At 36.4% G+C, this 22,784-nt stretch overlaps 1 protein-coding gene across 50 annotated transcripts in view; it reads right to left on the reverse strand.

Moving 5' to 3' along the window:
* Positions 1-22,784, reverse strand: part of TBC1D5 (TBC1 domain family member 5) — a 584,007-nt gene that overhangs the window by 85,506 nt on the left and 475,717 nt on the right. For all 50 annotated transcript variants that reach the window (XM_054680417.2, XM_001161410.8, XM_009444995.4 and 47 more), the window contains one exon: positions 16,436-16,521. In XM_054680417.2, the coding sequence (XP_054536392.1) occupies positions 16,436-16,521 (86 nt within the window). The remainder of the gene's footprint in view (positions 1-16,435; positions 16,522-22,784) is intronic.

Consider the following 22,784-nt stretch of genomic DNA (forward strand, 5'->3'; position numbering starts at 1 on the left):
ATTGCCCACTTGATGTCTTGCAGCCTGGCTTTCTGACCCGCACTCTACTGAAAGAGCTTCTAGGGCCTCCAATGCCTTCGTAGTTTCCAGTCATGGCCTGTTCTTATTACATTTCTATAAAATTTCTGAAGCTTTTAAAAAACCATTATCACATTATCACCTCTATAAAAATTCTCCACAACCTTTTCTCTCCTGGATCTAAATATTTACAAAATTCTAGTTTATCTCCTTTCTTCCTCTATGTTTATTTTTTAGATTTGATATTAAATATGTAATATTTGTTTATTTCACTTTTTCTGCAATAAAATCTTGTTAGATGCTTAGCTATACTTTTGTCAAAGAATCACTTCAATTCATTTCAAATTATTTTTCTCTATATTCTAATTTATATTTTTTTTGTTATTTCTTTTCCTTGTGTTTTCCAAGGTTGAATACTTCCGTTCATTCATTCACTTATTCATCCTTTATTCTCCCTCTTTTCCGATAAAAGCATTTAAAGCTACACATATGCTTGGTTTTAACAATAGCATGAAAGTTTTCTCTCATTTTCTAAATAGCCTTGTTGGCTCATTTGTTATTTAGGTACAATTAAAAATTTCAGATGGCTGGGTTTGTTTGAGTTTAAATATATTACTTATTTAGATTTACTGAATAAAACAGAAATATTGGAGGAATGGAAGTGGGAAAATGTTTTGATTTTTCAAAACGACTATGGAAAGCACAATTTAGAAAATAAACCGATATATATATATAAATATTTTTACTAATTACTTTGAAATGAATATCTTTTATTACAAGTAGACAGTATGGTTCACTAAAAAGTCATTCCAAGGCAACTTTACTTCTCATCTGATAGTGTGAAAGGTCTGTTAGATTTTGTTAATGTATGTCAGTACCTGTGGAAATAATAATGGAAATAATGCATGTTCAGATATAGTGGAACAATTGTACCCCAAGCATACTGTTCAATATTCTAGCACCCACCAAGTGTTACTGGTGATTATATGTGTCTCAGACTTGGGTCACAGACTTGTTACCAATCCATCTTTTAGGATGGTCATAATCTTCTGTTAATGAGTTGTGTAACCATGAGAGAGTTATTTATCCTGTCTGGACCCAAGTTTCCTTATCCTAAAATAAGGGAGCTGAATTTTATGATATTTTAGGTACTTTTTAGATTGAAAATTCTACTATTTTGTGACCTGAAGAATGAAAATATGTGCTTATTGAATTTCGATCAAAGGCTAAAGAGACACCCAATATATCAAATAGAAGAATCAAATTTTTTAATGTTTTCAACATAAAGTAAATGACAAATGTTTGAGGTGACAGATACGCTAATTATTCTGATTTGATCATTGCATATTGTATACATGTATGATATAGCACACTCTACCTCCAAAATGTGTACAATTATTGTGTACAAATTAAAAACAGTAGTAAGAGCAAAAATGAAAAAAAGACTAAAAAATTTGCAATTTAAAATAATCTCAACAGGCTAGCATGAAAGATTAAACAAAATTTAACAAAGATAAATAAAAGCTCATGTAACTATTTTAAAACTTTTTATAATTGCACATTACATACAGAACAAGAAGGCATGGATAACATGAGTTTAAATTAAAAAAAAAATTCAGAACTCCCAAACATTAATGTTTTGATTGGGTTTGGTTTGGCTGACAAGACTAATATGAGCTCACAGTGATGACACTGAAGAAAATTATGATTCTTGGACTGCATTAATACTAGATGAGTCCTCACACTGCAGAAGATGCTGTATAACTTTGGCAATCAGCTTTGGTAATGCATTAATTTCTGAAAGATTTGAGTTGTGTTTATAAATGGAGTGGAATGGTAGAGAAGCTGAAAACTATGCTGGAAGAGGAATGACTGCAAAACCCGAGGAGTAAGTCCTACATACAATATAGTGAGGGATGCCATGAAGGAAAGCAGCCCTTTTTTGGTGTGGCTTAGAAATGAGATGAGTTACAAAAGTTAAAAAAGTGAGTTACAAAAGCTATGACATAGGAAATCTTATCTAGTGATAAAACAGGCTTCATTTACAAAAGTAAGGGCTCCAATCCTGGAACTGTACAAGTAGAGATTGAAAAATAATCTTTAGATACACAGCCTAGTTCTAGTCCTGGCATGCCTGAGAGACAGTATTAAATGAAAGCCCCTTTCCAACTTTAAGAGTTTATGATCTGCAGTGCCAAATGGCATCTATCGTCACATTTATCACATCACTCAGACAAAAGGACCAAATAAGAGGCTTGTATACTAGTATAGGACCTTGAGAAATGCCAGTCAAACCCCATCTCCAAATGAAGGTGCCTATTTGCCCTGTGTCCTTAGTTTCACCTTCAGTTTCCATTCCATTCCTTCTGCCCTTCCTTCCTCCTCTTTATCTTCCTTCCAAAATCTTTCTTTTCTATTCTTTTCCCTTCTCTTTCTTTCATAGTCTCATTTTCCTTCTATCATTTTCTCAAATTGTTCTATCTATACTTTTTTCTACCATAAAAACATTTAATGCAGTGGGATACTTGGAAAAAATAAATTGATGCCACTAAACATATATCTATGTATCTCTGGTTTGGAGACAGAAACAAAATTCTCTTTGCACCCCTGTATACTCCTAACTCTGTCATTATTGATCTGCTGAGTGGATTATGGTTTATATTTATTTCTTCCATGCTTATAAATATCAATCTATTTGGAAACTTAAAACATTCATCAGAGTTGCAACATAATACTTTCAAGATGATTCTAACATCTAAGGTAATAATCAGGATATACTTCTATTTAAAAATTCTGTAAGTTAGAGGCCAGGTGTGGTGGCTCAGTCCTGTAATCCCAGTACTTTGGAAGGCCGAGGAAGGACAACTGTTTAAGCCCAGGAGTTCAAGACCAGCCTGGGCGATATAGTGAGACCCTGTCTCTACAAAAAAAAAAAAAAAAAAAAAAAAAAAGCCAGCCATGGTGGTGTGCACCTGTAGTCCCAGCTACTTGAGGGGCTAAGGTGGGAGAACTGCTTGAGCCTGGGAGGTCGAGGCTGCAGTGAGCTGTGATCACACTAGTGCATTCCTGTCTAGGCAACAGAGCAAGACCTGATCTCAAAAAATCTGTAAGCTAAAGGTTTTGAATTCTGTAAAAGGAATGTTTCTAAAGTTCTTAATTCTGTAACTTTCAAGTTCAGTGTTTCAAATTTACTTCAATGAAAGACTTCTATATCTAATTTTAATTTGCTTGCCATACTGTAAGGTTTGTTATTTTAGGAAGTGAACTCACTCCTCATCTCAAGGAACTCTAGATTCTTAAAGATCTTTATTAAAACTAAATGATGAAGGTTAGCTTGTTAGTACTTACTCCTTTAGAGTTGAATTTCAAGGGAAACATGTTTCCTTTCAGCTATAAAGATTAATTCTTTAATGTGCAGCAGGCAAACTTTTGTCTATATGATGAGCAGCAAAAGGACTAGTGTTTGTTAGGAATAAAAAGGTTGGCACTGGTGACAGAGTAGACGTAAGCTAGACTATGGGGCTTACGTAATTGGGGCTACATACAATTTATAATGTTGATTAAACTAACATAACAAATAATAACCTATTATGTATTAATCATGATGCATCAAATCATTAAACTTCTCAAGATATACATATAGGAAGAGAAACTGAGATTTCTATTTTGAGAGTGGTAGTTTTGAACTATTTGAATTATTATTTGAATTATTTATTTGAACTATTTGAATTATTATTTGAATTATTTTCTCACCTGTATCTGAGGGATATGAAATCATTCCCATAAATAACCATGGTTCACACTAGCAGCATCTCTAGAGCATTAGGGATTTTCTGGCCTAGACTAACACATGAGAAAGGGAAGAGAATATAATCCTGAAATGTTCACACTTTGGGAAGTTTTTGCCCTCTTCACCTCTCTTTTCCCACTTTGAGAATCACCATATGTCTTCATAATTGAAAAAAAATACAGCTGCAATAAACATATACTAGGAATTAACTGTTATGGTTTGAAGGTAGGGGTACAGAAGCCAATAAAATATAAAGATATTTGAGTCTGCAAAATGAAACAGTCACATTTTAAAATGCAGGCATAGAAAGGAACAGATGATATGTAGAAAAACAAAGGAATATATTTTTTCTTAATTAAAAAAACTATAAAACACTGCTGAGAAGTTAAAGATGACCTAACTAAAGGATGAGATAGCCCATGTTCATGGATTAGATAATTCAATAATGTTGAAGTTATCAGTTCTTTCTAAATTGATATACATATTAAATGTAACTCCAATCAAAATCCCAACAATTTTTATAGAAATTGGAAAGTTGATTGTAAAATTTATATGAAAATGCAAAGGAACTAGAATAGTGAAAGTAATAAAAAAGAACAAAGTTGGAGGACTCAGCCTACTTAAAATCAAGACTTGCTATAAAGTTATATGATTAAGCCACTGTGTTACCAGAGAGAAAACAGAGTGTGGAAATGGATCACACATATATGGCCAGTTGATTTTCAACCAATGATTCAATTTAATTCAGTAGAGAAAGAATAGACTTTTTAACAAATATTGCTACACAGCTGGGTATCTATCTTGAAAAAGATGAACCTCAACCTTTACCTCATTTTACACACAAAAATTACTTTGAGGTGGATCATAAATTTAAATACAAATGGTAGAACCACACAACTTTTAGATGAAAACAAGAGACTATCTTTGACTGTACAGTAAAGGGTTAACTCAGCATACCTGTGCTGCCCAAAGCCTGTACCTTTCAAAGGACTGGCCCTTGACTGATTCCTGGGAGATAACCTATAAGCCTTTGGAATATCCTGCCTGATAAAAGCATCTTTGTATATCTGGGCCTTGGGTCACACCAAATTGTTTACACTAACAATGGGATGTATGGTAAACACCTGTTTTTTTTCACCTGGGTCCTGGGTCACACTGTATCAGTCTGACCTCTCTGGGCAGGAATTGGAGACTGGGTAGGTAAGGTTAGTCACATGGGCATTCCATGCCTACATGACTGACTCCCAATAAAAAATCCTGGGGGACACCAAGGCTTAGGTGAGCAGCTCTACTTGGCAACACTTTGCATGTGTTGTCATTTATCTTGCTGGGAGAATTAAGCACTCCACTGGGAGAGAACAACTGAAAGTTTGTACAGGCATACCTCAGAGTTATTATTATGAGTTCTGTTCTAGACCACTGTAATAAAGCAAGTATCACAATAGTGAATTACACAATTTTTTTGGTTTCCCAGTAAATATAAAAGTTCTGTTTACATTATACTGCAGTCTATTCAGTGTTCAATAACACTATGTCTAAAAAAAGGAAAAATACTAATTAAAAAAATACTTTATTGCCAAAAGATGCTAATGATCATCTGAGCCTTTAGTGAGTCTTAAGCTTTTTGCTGGTGGAGGGTCTTGTCTCAATGTTGATGGCTTGTGACTAATCAGGGTGGTAGTTCCTGAATGTTGGGGTGGTTGTGGCAATTTCTTAAAATAAGACAACAATGAAGTTGCCCACACTGATTGACTCTTCCTTTAAAGAAAGGTTTCTCAATAGCATATGATGCTATTTGATAGCATTTTACCCACAGCAGAACTTCTTTAAAATTGGAGTCAATCCCTTCAAACCCTACTGCTGGTTTATCAACCAAGCTTATGTAATATTTTAAATGCTTTGCTGTCATTTCAATAATGTTCATAGCATATTTACCAGGAGTAGATTCCATCTTAAGAAACCACTTTACCCATCCGTAGGAACTCTCTTCTTCTATTACAGTTTTATCATGAGACTGCAGCAATTTGGCCACAATTTTAGGCTCCCACTTATAATTCTAGTTCTCTTGCTATTTTCACCCCATGTGGTTACTTCCTCCACTAATTTTTTTTTTTTTTCTTCTAAACAGAGTCTTGCTCTGTCACCCAGGCTGGAGTGTGGTGGTGCAATCTCTGCTCACTGCAACCTCTGCCTCCCGGGTTCAAGCGATTCTCCTGCCTCAGCCTTGCGAGCAACTGGGACTAAAGGCACCCGCCACCACACCCAGCTAATTTTTGTATTTTTGGTAGAGACAGGGTTTTACCATGTTGGCCAGGCTGGTCTCGAACTCCTGACCTCAGGTGATCTGCTCGCCTTGGCCTCCCAAAGTGCTGGCATTACAGGCGTGAGCCACTGCGCCCGGCCTGATGTCTTGAATCCCTCTGAGTCCTTGATGAGTGTTGAAATCAACTTCTTCTAAAATCAACTTCTTTCAAACTCTTGTTAATGTTGATATTTTGACATCCTCCCATGAATCATGAATGTTCTTAATGGCACCCAGAATGGTAAATCCTTTCCAGATGGTTTTCAATTTACCTTGTCCAGAACCATCAGAGGAATCACTATCTATGGCAGCTATAGCCTTATGAAATGTATTTCTTAAATAATAAGGCCTGTGAGTCAAAATTCCTTCTTGACCTATGAGCTGCAGAACAGATATTGTATTAGCAGGCATGGAAACAACATTAATCTCCTTGATTAATGCTTGGGTGCAAGCTCTTGGGTGACCAGGTGCATTGTTAGTCAGAAGTAGTATTTTGAAAGGAATATTTTTTTTCTGAACAGTAGGTCTCAACAGTGACACAGAGAGACAGGCTGCCCTTTGAAATTTTGATGCCAGGCACTGATCCTCCTCTCTGGCTACGGAAGTCCTTTGCAGCATCTTCCAGTAGAAGGCTGTTTCATCTATACCGAAAATCTGTTGTTCAGTGTAGCCAGCCCCCTTTATCAATTATCATAGCTACATCTTCTGGATAACTCGCTGCAGCTTCTATATCAGTACTTGCTGCTTCACCTTGCACTTTAATGTTACAGAGACAACTTCTTCCCTTAAATCTCCTTAATCAATCTCCACTAGCTTCCAACTTTTCTTCTGCAGCTTCCTCACCCCTCTCTGCCTTTACAGAATTGAAGAGTTAGGGCCTTGCTTCTAGATTAGGTTTTGGCATAAGGGAATGTTGTGACTGGTCTGATTGTCTATCCAGACCACTCAAACTTTCTCCATATCAGCAATAAGGCTGTTTATTTTCTTATCATTCATGTGTCCACTGGAGCAGCACTTTTAATTTCCTTCAAAAACTTTTCCTTTGCTTTCATGATTTGGTTGTTTGGTGCGAGAGATCTAGCTTGCGACCCATTTCAGCTTCTGACATGCCTTCCTAACTAAGCTTCAACATTTCCAGTTTTTGATATAAAGTGAGAGATGTGTAACTCTTCCTTTCACTTGAACACTTAGAAGCTATTATAGGTTTACTAATTGGCCTATCATATGGTTTGAATATGTTTTCCCTCCAAATCTCATGTTGAAATGTGGTCTCCAGTGTTGATGGTGGGGCCTAGTGAGAGGTGTCTGGATCATGGGGGTGTACCCCTCATGAATGGCTTGGTGCCATCCCCTTGGTGATAAGTGAGCTCTTGCTCTGAGTTCACACGAGTAAAACTCCCTGAGCCCTCCCTAGAAGTCCAGCAGATGCTGGCACCAGGCTTGTACAGCCTGAAGAACTGTGAGCCAATTAAACATCTTTTCTTTATAAATTACCCAGCCTCAGGTATTTCTTTATAGCAACACAAAAACGGCCTAATACAGCCTAATTTCGATATTACCAAGTCTCAAGGAATAGGGAGGCCCAAGGAAAGGGAGAAAGATGAGGAAAGAGCCAGTTGGTGGAGCAGTCAGAACACACACAGTATTTATTGATTAAATTTGCTGTCTTAAATGGGTGCAGTTCATGGTGCCCCAAAACGATGACAAGATTAACATCAAAGGTCACTAATTACAGATCATCTTAACAGGTATAATACTGAATATATATGAAATAGTGCTAGAATTACCAAAATATGACAGAGACAAAGTGAGCACATGCTATTGAAAAAACAGTGCTGATGGACTTGCTCAGTGCAGGGTTGCTACAAACCTTCAATATGTAAAAAATGCAATAAAATGAGGTGTGCTTGTAATAATACACAGTTACCCAGTGCTTGTAATAATCCCCAGTTAGAATTGCCCTTGACTCCTATTTTTCTCTTACATTACACATTGAGTCCATCAGCAAATGCTAGTGAAAATATATACTCAAACAAATCACTTTTCTCTCTCTGCACTGCCAATACCATGTTACCATATCATTGCTAATCTTGCTGCTCATCTCCTAACTAGTCTGTTTCCTCTCCTCCTTATAGACTATTTTCCACACAGCACCCAGACTAATTTAAGTCAGATCATATCATTCCACCATTCAGAGCCCTTTGGTGAATTCCCAAAAATCTTAGGATAAAACCCTAAGCATTTTCAATGGCCTGTAAGGCAAGCCCTACATGATCTAGCCTCCTACTATCTCTCCAACCTCATTTACTACCAATGTCATTTGCTACCACCCTCGCGTGTTGTTCACTGGGCTCCAGCCATACCGGCCTGCTTACTATTTCTCAAGCACAGAATCATTTTTCCACTTCAGAAGCTTTGTACTTGCATTTTCCTATAACGGGAAATGTTCTTCCCCAAGAATCCACGTGGCACACTCACTATTCAGTCTGTTCAAATAGCATCTTTTCAGAGACACTCACTTTGACTACTCTATTTAAAATAATGAACTCCTTTAACTCTCTCTTTGCTTTGTTATTGGTTTTGTGTTTCTTATAGAAATTCTCACTTCCTGATGTTATTTTTAGCTTTAAAAATTATTGTGGTATATTTTGATTGTTTCTTGCATTAAAATATAAACTCAATGTTTGTCTTGTTGGCACTAAATGCAAGAATTGCAAACAGCACAAATAAACATTTACAAAGCAATTCAAATCCACAACTAGTAAAAGAAATGAAAATTGAAGCAACAAAAAGTTTCAGCTTTCTTATTAGCACCTTTCCTATTAGCAAATTAATAATTAATGAGCAAGCACTGGTAAAAGTGCCTGTATTTCCTTAGTCACCAATGAGGGAGTACGAATGGAAACAAGCTTGATAATCTTACCAAAGAGTTCTTCCACTTCTATATGGAGCCCTGATAACCCATATTATTCCCTGGCGATTTGTTCATCATGGTCCACTCTTTTATCTGTGGTAAAAAAAAAACCACTGTAGCTGTGGAACCTTTGATAAAGTTCCTGTTAAGCTACTTAAGGCCTAGGATGCTTTCACCAGGCTTGGCTCTTTAGCCATAATTGGCCTTGCTACTATTTCCTTGGCTGTTTGGAGGCTATTAAACAGTTGGTGCATTGGGGCTGTCATGCAAGAGGGGAAGTAATGATGATCCAGAGGGAATATATATACTCACGGGAACCCCCCCCCCAGCAGAAGCGATTAAGAAGTGGAGGTTAGACAAGAGACAGGCACACATATGGAAAGCAGGGGGCTAATACCTGCTACATCTATGGCAATGGGCTTTTATTTGTGTTGCATATCCAAATAAGGAAAGAGGATGCAAAGATGACATGTGATTTCATGGATAAGAATATCTCTAAAAATCAAGAAGCCTGATTTCTCTTCTCTGCTTCACCATGGATTGCTATAATTAAGTCTTTAAAAGCAACTGCCTAGGTATTTTAGTGATAGATTTTCCATTACGTGTATGGATAATATTCACTTTGCTCTGATTTAACTTACTTGCACATTTCTTTTTAAAAATGGGAACTGACATTTTCCTACTCATTCAGAAAGCTTGGAATGACAATTTAACACTAAAATCTTATTCCAATTTTGTCCTTAAATAACCAGAAATTGCTGCTATTAAAAAAGTACATTTAAATTGTGACCAGTGTTCAGAAAGATCCATCTAACTTATTTAAGAATCTGTGACTACTGAAATGCTCAATTGAATAGTCACAGAACAGAACTTCATATTTTTTAAAGTCTGCAATCTCCTACACTAAGAGTAGAATCTCATATTTTCTTTATTCCAGAACATTCATGGATTTTCTGTTTTGAAAATGACACAATTTTTCAAAATGTAAAATTCTTTCTCCTGTGAAGAGGTGATAAAATAAATGGTAGCTGAGCTGTCAGTACTGCCTCAAGAGTATGTCACTTTATCTAGTGACGGCTTTTTACAGACTCCACAGCTATAGGTCTTTTAACTTGCTTAAGCAATTTTATACAACCAAAATCAGGTATTTCATTTGATTAAATTGAAATTTAACAGAGATGGAAGAAACCAAGATTAGTTCTTTGATCTCTCACTCCAGCAGATCAGAAATAACATTCTCTGTGCTAACTATCCCAGTTTTCCTCTGCCCCCTGACAGAGCCTAAATAACTTCACTGATATTGATGAGGAAAGATTCCAGAATTTTAATTCTGGCATGTAGGTCCTCTGTAGAAGGCTGCTAGTCAGGACCCCTGCCTGACATATAAGAGGAAGCCAGGATCTAGGAAAAGAAGATTCTTACTAGGAGGGTTTCCTGGGCATTTAAGATGTACCCACATTCCTCAGCAGGATTCTATGTGTCTGTGGAGTAATGGTAACTATTCTTACCCCAAGAAAGCCTAGCAGCCAATAATTCCCCATCTCTACCAGGGATCAGGATCTGCCTCAGCTTAGGAGTGCTCCTCTCAAGGGCTGGCCTAAGCAGAATGTCCTGGAAAAGTGCAGTTTTCCCAGGGTGCACAAAGATTCTTCCAATGACTATAATCTTTTACTAGAATCTGAGCTCTGTGAGAACAGGCACCACATCTATCTTTTTCACTGATGTTCTCTCAATACCTGGCACAGAGAAGAAATTAAAGCATTTGTGAAATGAATGAATACTTGTTAGCTTCAATTGTGGAGTAACCCATATGCCTAAGAGTGGTATCTCACATAAACCTAAACATCCTTGATATCAGGGTGTGGGTCTTAGAATCATCACATTCCCAGGGCCTAGCGCAGCATCTGGCACTGTGTATAGTATTCAATAAATATTTAGTTTAACGATTGAATAAATACATACTGTTTTGAAACCTAAAAAGCATCATAAGATTCTCCTGAACAACTTCCATTTTATATGGTAAGATTTTTTAAATGCTTAATTCTATTTACTTCTATAATGACTGTATTTTTTTCAGATGTTTTATTGCTAAATTACATTAAAGAAATAATATGCTAATAATGTTCTCCAAGCCATGAAGCCAAGGAGTCCATGGTTATCAGTATTAGTAATTTGTTGATCAGAATTTCAAAGGACACTGATGGCTATAGAAATACAACTTTATGATTTTTTGTGTTCAAATAACTAAGCATTTGTGGTATAACTAAAGTGCTCTTTCTGAAGAGAGTTGTTAATTCTTAACCAATTTAGGTAAAACAGTAACATTGTCTCCTATCTAGTCCAGAGCAAATACATCTTTTTCTTTTTATAAAACGAAACTTAGGTATAATTTATATATAATATACAGATCTTAAATGTTCAATCTGATGAGTTTTGACACTTGTGTACACCTGTATAACCACCATCCCAAATAATATACCTAGAATGAACATTTCTATTACTCCCAAATTTGCTCATGGCCCTTTAGAGTCAATTCCAAACCCTCATCCTGAGGTAGCTACTTTCTGATTTCTATCACCACATGCTAGCTGCCCGTTCTCGAGCTTCATATACATGGAACAATACAACATGCACTCTTCTCTGACTAGCATTTTTTGTTCAGCATAATGTTTATGAGATGCATGTATGTTATTGCATATATCAGTATACTTAACCCTTGAACAACACAGGTTTGAACTACACGGGTGCACTTACGTGCGGATTTTTTTCAACCAAATGCAGAGAGAGGAATGTGAAATTCATGTATATAGAAGGCTGACTTTTCATATATGCAGGTTCCTATATGAGAGAGCCGACTATGGGACTTAAGTACATGTGGATTTGGCTATATGCAGGTGGTCCTGGAACCAATTCCCCCAGGAACAACTCTAGTTCATTCCTTTATAGCTGAGTAGTATTCCATTATTTGAATGTACCACAAATTGTTTACCTGGTCTCTTGTTGATGGAGATTGGGTTATTTCCAGATTTGGGGTATTACGAATAAGGCTGCTGTGAATATTCTGTTTCGATGTTGTTTGTTGTGGCTTTTGGATATGTGTTTTTATTTCCCTCGGATAAACACTTAGAAATTAAACTGCTATATTATAGGATATATGTTTAACTTCATAAGAAATTACCAAACTATTTTACAAAGTAGTTATACCTTTTCTGCTCACATCAGGAATACATGAGGGTTCTAATTGCTCCACATCCTTGCCAACATTTGCTACTGTCAATTTTTTATTTTATTTTATCCATTATAGTTGGTATGAAATGTTATCTCATTGTGGTTTAATTTGCATTTTCCTGATGACTAATGTTGAACATCTTTTCATAGCACATTGATGATTTTTATATCTTCTTTTGTGAAGAGGCTGTTGAGTATTTTGCCTATGTTATATTTTTCCTGACATACAAAAATTCTTTATATATTCGGGATATATGTATTAAAAATATTACTCCCAAGTATGTGACTTGCCTGTTCTTTTTCTTAATGGCATATTCTGATGAACAAAAAAACCTTTAATTTTAAGTTCATTTTATCTATCTTTTCTAGTGCTTTTTGTTTCCTGTATAAGAAATCTTTGCCTACCCTTTGTCTTTACCGTGGCGGGGGGCGGGTGGGGGGGGGTGTCCCAAGACTACCAATTAGGTTTGATGATTTACTAGAAGAAAAAGCTGTTACACTCATTCCAGATTAAGGCCAAGAAAGGAAAAAGGTTGGAGTCAAAGAGAAACAAAGTTTGGTATCTATTGTGAGAAACATTGTGGGCATAACAGGCATGTGAGTGTGGGAGTAGAATCAACAGTTCTGTTTGAAAAATACTAAATTTAAGCTACATGTGGGACATCCAAGAGAAAATATTAGTAAGTAGCAAGGGATGGGTAAAACTGAAGACATAAATTAAGGACCCATCTGTAGGCCATGAACTGAGTTGAAATCCTCAAAGGAATGAGTATAGAGAAGAAAAGAAGTGTGGGGTTGGGGCTGTTCCAATATTTGGAGTAAGAAGAGGATTCAGCAGACCATGGCAAGAGACGGAATGGCCACTTAGGATCTTGTGTTTCTTTTTTTGAGATGAAGTCTCTCTCTGTCGCCCAGGCTGGAATGCAGTGGCACGATCTCGGCTCACTGCAACCTCCACCTCCTGGGTTCCAGCGTTTCTACTGCCTCAGCCTCCCGAGTAGCTGGGACTACAGGCTAGTGCCACCACTCCCGTCTAATTTTTTGTATTTTTAATAGAGACAGGGTTTCACCACGTTGGCCAGGATGGTCTCGATCTCCTGACTTCGTGATCTGCCCTCCTGGGCCTCCCAAAGTGCTGGGATTACAGGTGTGAGCCACTGCACCCGGCCAGATCCTGTGTTTCTTACTGAACTGCCTAAATTCTTCATACATTAATGATATTATATTTTGCCAGTTACATCCACTACAAATATTTTCCTAATTTTTGGTTTGTCTTTTGAGTCAGTTTATTTTTTACATATCTACTTTAAAATATGTGTTGTATAGTAAAATCCATTAGTTGTTCCTTTGTGATTTTCTCCATTAAAGGTTAAAACGTCTTCACACTATTATTATTTGTCAATTAAAAATTTTAAAATAAGATTTAGGCCGGGCGCAGTGGCTCACGCCTGCAATCCCAGCACTTCGGGAGGCTGAGGTGGGCGGATCACGAGGTCAGGAGATTGAGACCATCTTGGCTAACACGGTGAAACCCCGTCTACTAAAAATACAAAAAATTAGCCAGGCGTGGCAGCGTGCGCCTGTAGTCCCAGCTACTTGGGAGGCTGAGGCAGGAGAATGGCGGGAACCCGGGAGGCGGAGCTTGCAGTGAGCCAAGATCCTGCCACTGCACTCCAGCCTGGGCGACAAAGCGAGACTCGGTCTCAAAAAACAAAAACAAAACAAAAAAAAATTTAAAATAAGATTAAAAAGTCTTCAAGTAACTATTGGTCAGATTATTGGTCAGATAGGCACTTGCATTTTTATTTTTATGTTTGCTTGTTTCCGTGCACTTTGGAATTTATTTTTGTGTGTGGTTGATACTTTTTCAAAGATTTGCCAATTTTCCCAGCACCGTCTATTAACTATTTCCTTGCTTACTGAGTTGTGACATCTTCTGCTTCAATTACTACATTTTATTTAGTTGAATTTCAATGTTAAGCTTTGCAATTGCAAAAGATGACAAAAAGTGTTCCTTCCAATCTTCAAGATACTTGCACAAGAATCTCAATGTGTTTATATATATATAATATATATATAAACTCATTGTGTTATATATATAATATATATATAAACTCATTGTGTTATATATATATAAACTCAATGTGTTATATATATATATATATAACAAAACCAACATTTTGTGGAAGAAAAATGCAGGGAGAGAAGGCTGAAGAGAAGAAAATCATGAAGGGGAGAAAATAATGGGTACAATACATTTCCTGTGGTGGAGAAAAAGGTGTTGAAAATATTTCAAAAAATTCATATAACAAATATGTGTTGAGTGCCTTCCCTATACCAGTCATCATTGTCCTAGGTGCCATGAAGTGGTGAATAAGACAAAAGCCTGCCCTCAGGGGCTTAGATTTTAGTGGAGACGTTGGGGAGACAGATTATAAATACACAAATGAATTATATAACTTCAGTTCCTGATGATGGGATAGAGTGAATAGGGGAGGTGAAGACAGGCAGGAGGTTAAGAGTCGCCTCTCTGAGATGACATTTAGGCTGAGCTTTAAATCATGAAGAGGCATGGGAAGATGGGGGTGGCAGAAGTGCTCTAGCAGGAGGGAGGAGTTAGGTGCACAGGCCCTAAGCAAGGGCAAATAACAGAGAAGGCTGATGTGGCTGTAGCATGAGAATGAAGAGAAGGAGAGAGTGGAAGGAGATAAGGTCAAAGAGATAGGAAAGGGCTTCAGGAAGAAGACTGGATAGCCAGTGGCAATAGGAAGCCTTTGGAGATGTTTACATGGAGGTATGATATAACCTGTTACAAACTGACATTTAGTTGGCTGTTGTGTAAAAAATAATCTTGTGGGGGTTGGGAGGGAGGGGAAGACAAAGGATTCCAGCTAAAAAGGTCTTGTATAAAGAAAAAGACTAACATACTTTGTTCTTTTAAACATAACAAAACTAAATATTTGACATAATGGGAAGAAATATAAGTGACTAGGGTGTAAGACTACTGAAGGCAGGGATTTTGGTCTGGGTTTTTACTGGGCATCTCCTGTGTTTAAAATAATCAATCTGGCAGTCATTAAAACTCTGTTGAATGATCAAGTGACTATAGCAAATAAATTTTTATGTGTGTAACAAGACTCAGATGAAATGAACAAACAGAAAAGAGCTTCAGACAAGTCTCATGAGCTACAGAACTGGTCTCATAATTGCATGGTACATCAATATATGGAGCAAACGGATTTCAATCAGAGATGGGGAGTTTTATAACAACATTACACTAAGACAAGGTTCAAATTTCAAGTCTAAATTTAGCCATTTTGTTGTAAACTTCTTCTCATCCCTTAGACTATGAGTTCCTATGCAGCAGGAATTATAACTTATTTTTAACTCTCCAGTAACAGCAGAACACATTGTGTATATGTATTCCATAAATGTATATTTAGGCTCTTGGAATTCTACTGAAGAAAAGCTAACACATAGGCAAAATGCTTGAGGAAGAAAATTCGGACAACTTGGCAGCATTTATCATTACTAACATTTTAGTCTTCCAGAGTAAACTTTGAAATTACATTCTAATTTGAAATGATTCTGGTTTGACAAGTTAACTCTTGAGACATCTGAATATGATATTATGAAAGAACAAAACCATTCATCAACCCTTTCTGCCAATGTTAACTTCTTTAAAAAGTAGGATTTTAATGTTTTTTATTCCTACAGTGACCCTTAAAATTTCTATGTATGCAATCACAAATGTACACACAAGATGCATTTATAAGCTTATTGTGTAGTTCTAAAGACAGTTGGGAAACACATTTTTAATTTTGTTACTGAAATAATTTAAACATATATTATAAAACTGTCTCTTTTCAATCAACAGCAAAAATCTAGAAAGAGATTATACAAGTAGGCACAATTTATGCAAGTTTATTCATGTTAGAAAAATGAAGTTGCCTAACTTCAAATTGTAACAAGTACTCTTATATTTATTTTTCGTCTTACCATTGACATCAATATATAGCATTTTTTATGCCTTTAAAACAACTTGGGTAATTTATTTAACAAAGATTCCTTATGTACATATGCTAAAATCTGGAAAATTGTTTTCAGCAATATGTAAAATTTCCTGATGATCTCTGAGACTACCTTTGTGATTTATAACTATCATCAGAAAAAGGGGACTTACCGGCTTTTATTCATGAGGTCTGCTCCTCGTGCTTTGTAATAATCTAAATTTGGATGGAATTGATAAGTCACTGGTCTTGGATTTCTCTAAAAAAAAATACATTTTTAAAAAGCTAGTTAAATGATTTAATCCATTAACGTATAAGAGGACAGCAATGATCATTTTAATATCCCTTCAGTAAAGAATATGTATAATATAAAGTTTAATAATTAGTGTGATTGGGTTTTGCTTTTATTAAATTATTCCTTAGTTCTGATTAAACACAAAAATTATTTTTTCCTCTCTCATAGTTAATATAGATTTATTCATCATTAGATTTCTGATGACTTCAAAATAAAATTTTCAAATATAACTTTCCTAAAATATGATGAATAAAATTATAATAACATCTAAAAACTATATGAGATGTAACACAACCACAAACTATGCCAAGGGATGGAGAGACATAAGGTGTCAAGGTAACTGCATTTCGGGGGAAGAGAAAGTCATTAGTTTTTTATGACCAGAATGCTAAATGTGTCCACTAGATGGCACACTGAGACTTTCTTGTTCCAAAATGAGTTATTTTCAGAATTCAGCAATTCTTTTAAAGTTAGCAATTTCTATGTCATCTATCCTTATTTATGAGTTTAATAAATGGTCAAAATATGCCAGGTAGTAGAAATATTACCAGGATAACCATTACTATACAAAAGCAAATTGACCAATGCACATTTTCACAAAAGCAGCAAAAACACTGCCCTTTCTAGAATGCAACATTATTTATAAACATTGCAGAAATGTCCTTGAATCATTAGGTCCACGGTGTCTGTTTATATGTGTTGCTATTATTTAAACATATCTATTATTTAAATGTTCAAATCCCTCACAGGCGAGTAAAAATTAAACAAATATACTTCTGCTTTACAAAAACCAATCATGTTTACAGCATAATTTAAATGAATACCATAATCTCTAAAATGTTAAATTACATATATTTACCATAAAAAGTTTTTAAAACCTTATAAATAAATGTGTTCTAATGTTTACCTGGGCAGATAATTCAAGTTAATAATTAGATTTTTGAACCAAGGCATGCACTTCCTTTGAGATACGTATCTGGACACGGAAAAGCTGCATATTATCTTAATAGAAAATTACCAATATGCGCAGATATCAATCCTTGGAGACATAATTCCAAGGCACTGATACACTTGCATGCAGGCACGGGGGGGTTGCGGGGGGATATAATTGCTAAGGTTAAACAGTTTGAAATTCATCAAGCTAACAAGCCGCATTTAATGGCCATGATGGACCTTTTCTTTTTCTGCTGAAAGGAGAATATTTATACAGCTCAACCCTTTCATATCTCTTCCAAGCCAGCCCTAATCATCTGACAAAAATGACAATCCCTTGATTTAGCTCCAGCTACTACTCCACTGGTTTGGTATTCAACACAGTTCTACAATAATCAAATCTGAATTGCCTTGATGAAGATAACTGATGCTTCCATGACGACCATACTATTAAGTCTAACAGTGCAACTTTTCTCTCTCTAGGAATTACATAGGTTTTCTCATGGTAGCTGATGACAACCTGGACCCAAGTATAATGGGAAAATAAAATAGAGGTTAAGGCCACTGGCAGATTGACAGTGCATTCATGATGTATTTTAAAAATTAACTTTCGCAGGACTATCGCTCATGACTAATTTTGCCCTTTATTCTCAGTACCTGGAAATATATTTTGTTTCTGCTAATAAAAAAAGACCCTTTTTCTCTGACTTCCAACAAACTACTAAAGGATTATGTTACTTTTTGCCATAAAATAATGAAAGAAGGGATCACATGGAGCAATTACTTGAAACATCTTTATAAAGAAATGACAAGCAATTCAAGACACAGAGTGCTGATCTATCTAAGCACTTAAAGCCATTATTAGGAATAATGATCTAACTTGAACATATAAATGAGGCTCAAGTATTGCTTTCACTGAGGCCTATTTAAATTCCTAAGAGACTTACTGGTATCAAAGGGAGAGGTAGTTTAAAGTACCACTGTACTGGAAACAAAAAAAAGAATCAAAAGATGATGTTGAAAAACAGCATTTGAAATGTTAAGAAAATAAAATCAGAGGTTATGGTTGAAAGTTATTCTTTTCTGTTGGGAAGACAGTGATGTTTCTAAAACATAAATATACAGACATATAGATGGATCTAGACCAGCACTGTCCAACAGTGGGTCACAAATATAAATTTCACCTATAATTTAAAATTTTCTAGTAGCCACATTTAAAAAAGAAAATAAAAAGGAAACAAGTGAAACTAAATGTGATATTTTATTTAATTCAGTATATCTAAAATATTATGATTTTAACATGTAATCAACATATACAGTTATTAATGAGATACTTCACATTGTTCCTTTTGTACAAAGTCTTTGAAACCCAGTGTGTATTTTATACTTATGGCACATCTCAATTTGGACTAGCCACACTTCAAGTGCTAAACAGCCACATGTGGCAAGTGGCTACTGTACTGGACAGCATAAAATGAAACATCTGAAACACCCGTACACCACTGCATGGCTATAAAAATCAACATCTAGACATGAACAATAAAAAGGATACCAATATTTTTATACATTAAGATTCAGTAAGTACAGTTCTTCCAATTTACCTATAATTCTTCTCTTTCAATTAAGTTAATTTTATCTCTATTAAATAAGGTTTTAAAAAGTTAAGGAATTTTGGAATACCATCTCACACAAACAACAACCAAAACAAAACCAAATTGAAACTAGGTAACAGGTTCAAATCATTGTTAAAAATACATATATAAATGTACACATAAAGGTCAATGGATAGATAACTGGGATGTACCAAAATGATATCAATGGTTTTCCTAGGGGGACAAGATTAAATGAGCGGAATTCTCACTTTATGCAATCGAAATATTTTAAAAGAGATACTTGCTCCTTTTTTGGGGGGTGGGGTGGGGGCGGGGGGACAGGGTCTCATTCTGTCGCCCAGGCTGGAGTGTAGTACTGCTATCTTGGCTCATTGAACCCTTGACATCCCAGGCTCAAGTGATCCTCCCACCTCTGCCTCATTGCAGCCTTGACATCCCAGGCTCAAGTGATCCTCCCACCTCAGCCTCCTGGTAGTTGGGACTACACGCATGCACCAACATGCCCAGATAATTCTTTTATTGTTTTGTACAGATGGGGTTTTGCCATGCTGCCCAGGCTGGTCTTGAACTCCTGGAATCAAGTGAACCACCCACCTCAGCCTTCCAAAGTGCTGTTATTACATGTGTGAGACACCACGCTTGGCTAATATTTGCTTTTCTTAAAGGAGTTTTTTTTTTTCAAATAAAACTTTATGAAAATATAATGATTTCTAACCTTTAAAGTTCTGGAATCTCCTCTAAAATATAAGAGCTACTAGAATTCTATATATGTAAAACTCTATATGTAAGAAAAATCAGACCCCATGAAAACTGTGATTTCTCATTGGGCAGAACATGTTATGTCAACACTTTAACATTATGTCTTCATCTGTATTGGAACAATTGGCAATTACAGTCATGTGTTGCTTAACGATGGGGATACGTCCTGAGAAATGTGTCATTAGGTGATTTCATCATTGTGTAAGCATCATAGAATATATTTTACAAAAATCTAGATGGTATAGCTTATTACACACCTAGGTTATATGATACAGCTCATTGACCCCAGGCTACAAACCTGTACAGCATGTTACTGTATTGAATACAGTAGATAGGTACAACACAGTGGTATTTGTGTACTTAAACATATTAAAACAGAAATGGTACAGTAAAAACATGGTATTATAATCTTATGGGACCACTATCATATGTGTGGTCTGTTGTTGACCCAAATGTCATTATGCAGTACATGACTGTATTTTAAACTCATTTTCACACAGTTGGGACTTCAACTATCATGAGCATTTCCAAAACAATGTTTTTTCTTTTTTTTTTGAGACAGGGTCTTGCTCTGTCGCCCAGGTTGGAGTGCAGTGGCGCGATCTCGGCTCACTGCAAGCTCCACCTCCCGGGTTCACGCCACTCTCCTGCCTCAGCCTCCCGAGTAGCTGGGACTACAAGCGCCCGCCACTACGCCCAGCTAAATTTTTGTATTTTTAGTAGAGGTGAGGTTTCACCATGATAGCCAGGATGGTCTCAATCTCCTGACCTCATGATCCACCCGCCTCGGCCTCCCAAAGTGCTGGGATTACAGGCGTGAGCCACCACACCCGGCCGACAATGTATTTTTTTTTTAAATGCGTTTGTTTTGGTGAATTTTCCTTGGGAAGAAAGATAGCAAAATGGTAATCATATCTTAACTGATATTAGTCTGTGTGCAGAGGAATACCAATTATGTTCCATGTCCTGGGAAGTTTATATAACTATACATAAAGATGCAGGCTGGGTGCAGTGGTTCATGCCTGTAATCCCAGAACTTTGGGAGGCTGAGGTAGGAGGATCACTTGAGGCCAGGAGTTTGAGACCAGACTGGGCAAAAGAGCAAGACCACAGTCTCGACAAAAAATAAAAAAAATTAGCTGGGCATGGTGGTACATGCTGCTGAGGCAGGAGGATCACTTGAATGCAGTTTGAGGCTGCAGTGAACTATGATCATGCCACTGCATTCCAATCTCGGTGACTGCGAGATCCTATCTCTTAAAAAGTAAGACAGCCGAGTATGGTGGCACATGCCTGTAGTCCCAGCTACTTGGGAGGCTGAGGCTGAGGTAGAACAGCTTGAGTCTGGGAGGAGGAAGTTGCAGTGAGCTAAGATTGTGTCACTGCACTCCAACCTGGGTGACAGAATGAGACCCTGTCTCCAAAAAAAAAAAAAAAAAAAAAAAAAAGAAAGAAAGAAAAAAAGAAATGAAGAAAGAAAAAAGAAAAGTACAGAAATCAGAAATTCAAATTCAGTTCATCCTGGGTTTACCATGCCTTTCCTAGGCCAACCAGGATGGGCCTGAAATAAGTCTTTCACAAGATTTCAGTTCATTAACTGCCCAAGTATCACTCAACTCTTTTCTGTTAATGTTGTTGAAACTCTATTTAAAGCTTTTTCTTCAGCATTTTATTTTATAGCAATATAAGAAGAATGCTGAACATCAAACCCATGGCATGGCTGAATTTTGGGCAGGTATCTTAAAGTCTTGTGGACAAAGTGACTTACAGAAGCAGAACTGACAGTGGTAGATGCAAGTTTTCTAGAAGAAACAATATGTAAATAACAAATCAAAACTAAATAAAGCCCATGCTACGCTTCTGACTTTCCAAAATGCTTTTGTTAATTTAGCATCATCACAAAATCGACTTACAATAATGCTTAAATAACAGCGATCAAAATAAGAGATAAAAACTGAAATCGATCTAAGTTATAGTTAACTCTGTCCACTTCTGAGGTATATATTATATGAGAGTAGACTGCTCTTTAATGTAATTTTAGGTAAAACAAACATTCTGTCCAAGAATGAGTTTGACTTTGGATGGTGAACAACTCCCCTTGGCCATACTCTGCACTCTGTAATGGAAGTCTGTAGATCAGCTGACCTACCTCCTCTCTGCCACTCTTACCCCTATGGCAACATTTCAATATTTTAAGTCCAAACTCATTTTGTTATGATAGTATAAAAATATTTAAATGCTAATTCACACTAAGCCTAACTAAATACTAGATGCTACAAGAAGTACACATAACTATAAGGTGGTACATATTTTCCTTCTACTGAGTCTAGAGAAATCAAACTCATCCAACAAAGGTAATTACAAACAGTACTTTCTGGACTGATCCCCTAACTCCTGTTCTTTACTCCAAGGTGGTATCTCCATTTGAATCATCAAATAGAGATTACAGAAGGAGAAGTCTCATCTTGCTTTGAACAGCAGAGTATATTTCAAAGGACTGGCTATTTATAAATATCAGCAGAACTGAAAAGAGCAAAAGAATATCAATTCCAGAGATGCCTGTTCTAATTTATTAAAGTACCAGTAGGAGTTAATGTAGAGGTGAAGTTATACGTTGAAAACAAAAGCACTAGGGTAAATATAATGGCACTCATGTGCTCTAGCATCAGGCACAGGGTGCCTGATAGGTGAGGCAAGGGATCAGGAGTCAGTGAGGGTTGTACTCAGATTCTTGCTTCATCCATTACTAGTGGAGCAACTGTAAGGAGTTAGTTACATTCTAAGCTCTAGTTCACTCAACTGCAAAACTGCAGTAAGGATTAATTGACACAATGAGAACTAAGTTCCCAGCACAATACCAGGCACTTGATAAGAACTCAATGAAATGGAAGCTATGGTTACGTTTTGATACCACTGAGCACT

Source organism: Pan troglodytes, chromosome 2 (genome assembly GCF_028858775.2).
Source record: "Pan troglodytes isolate AG18354 chromosome 2, NHGRI_mPanTro3-v2.0_pri, whole genome shotgun sequence".
Taxonomy (NCBI): Eukaryota; Metazoa; Chordata; class Mammalia; order Primates; family Hominidae; genus Pan; species Pan troglodytes.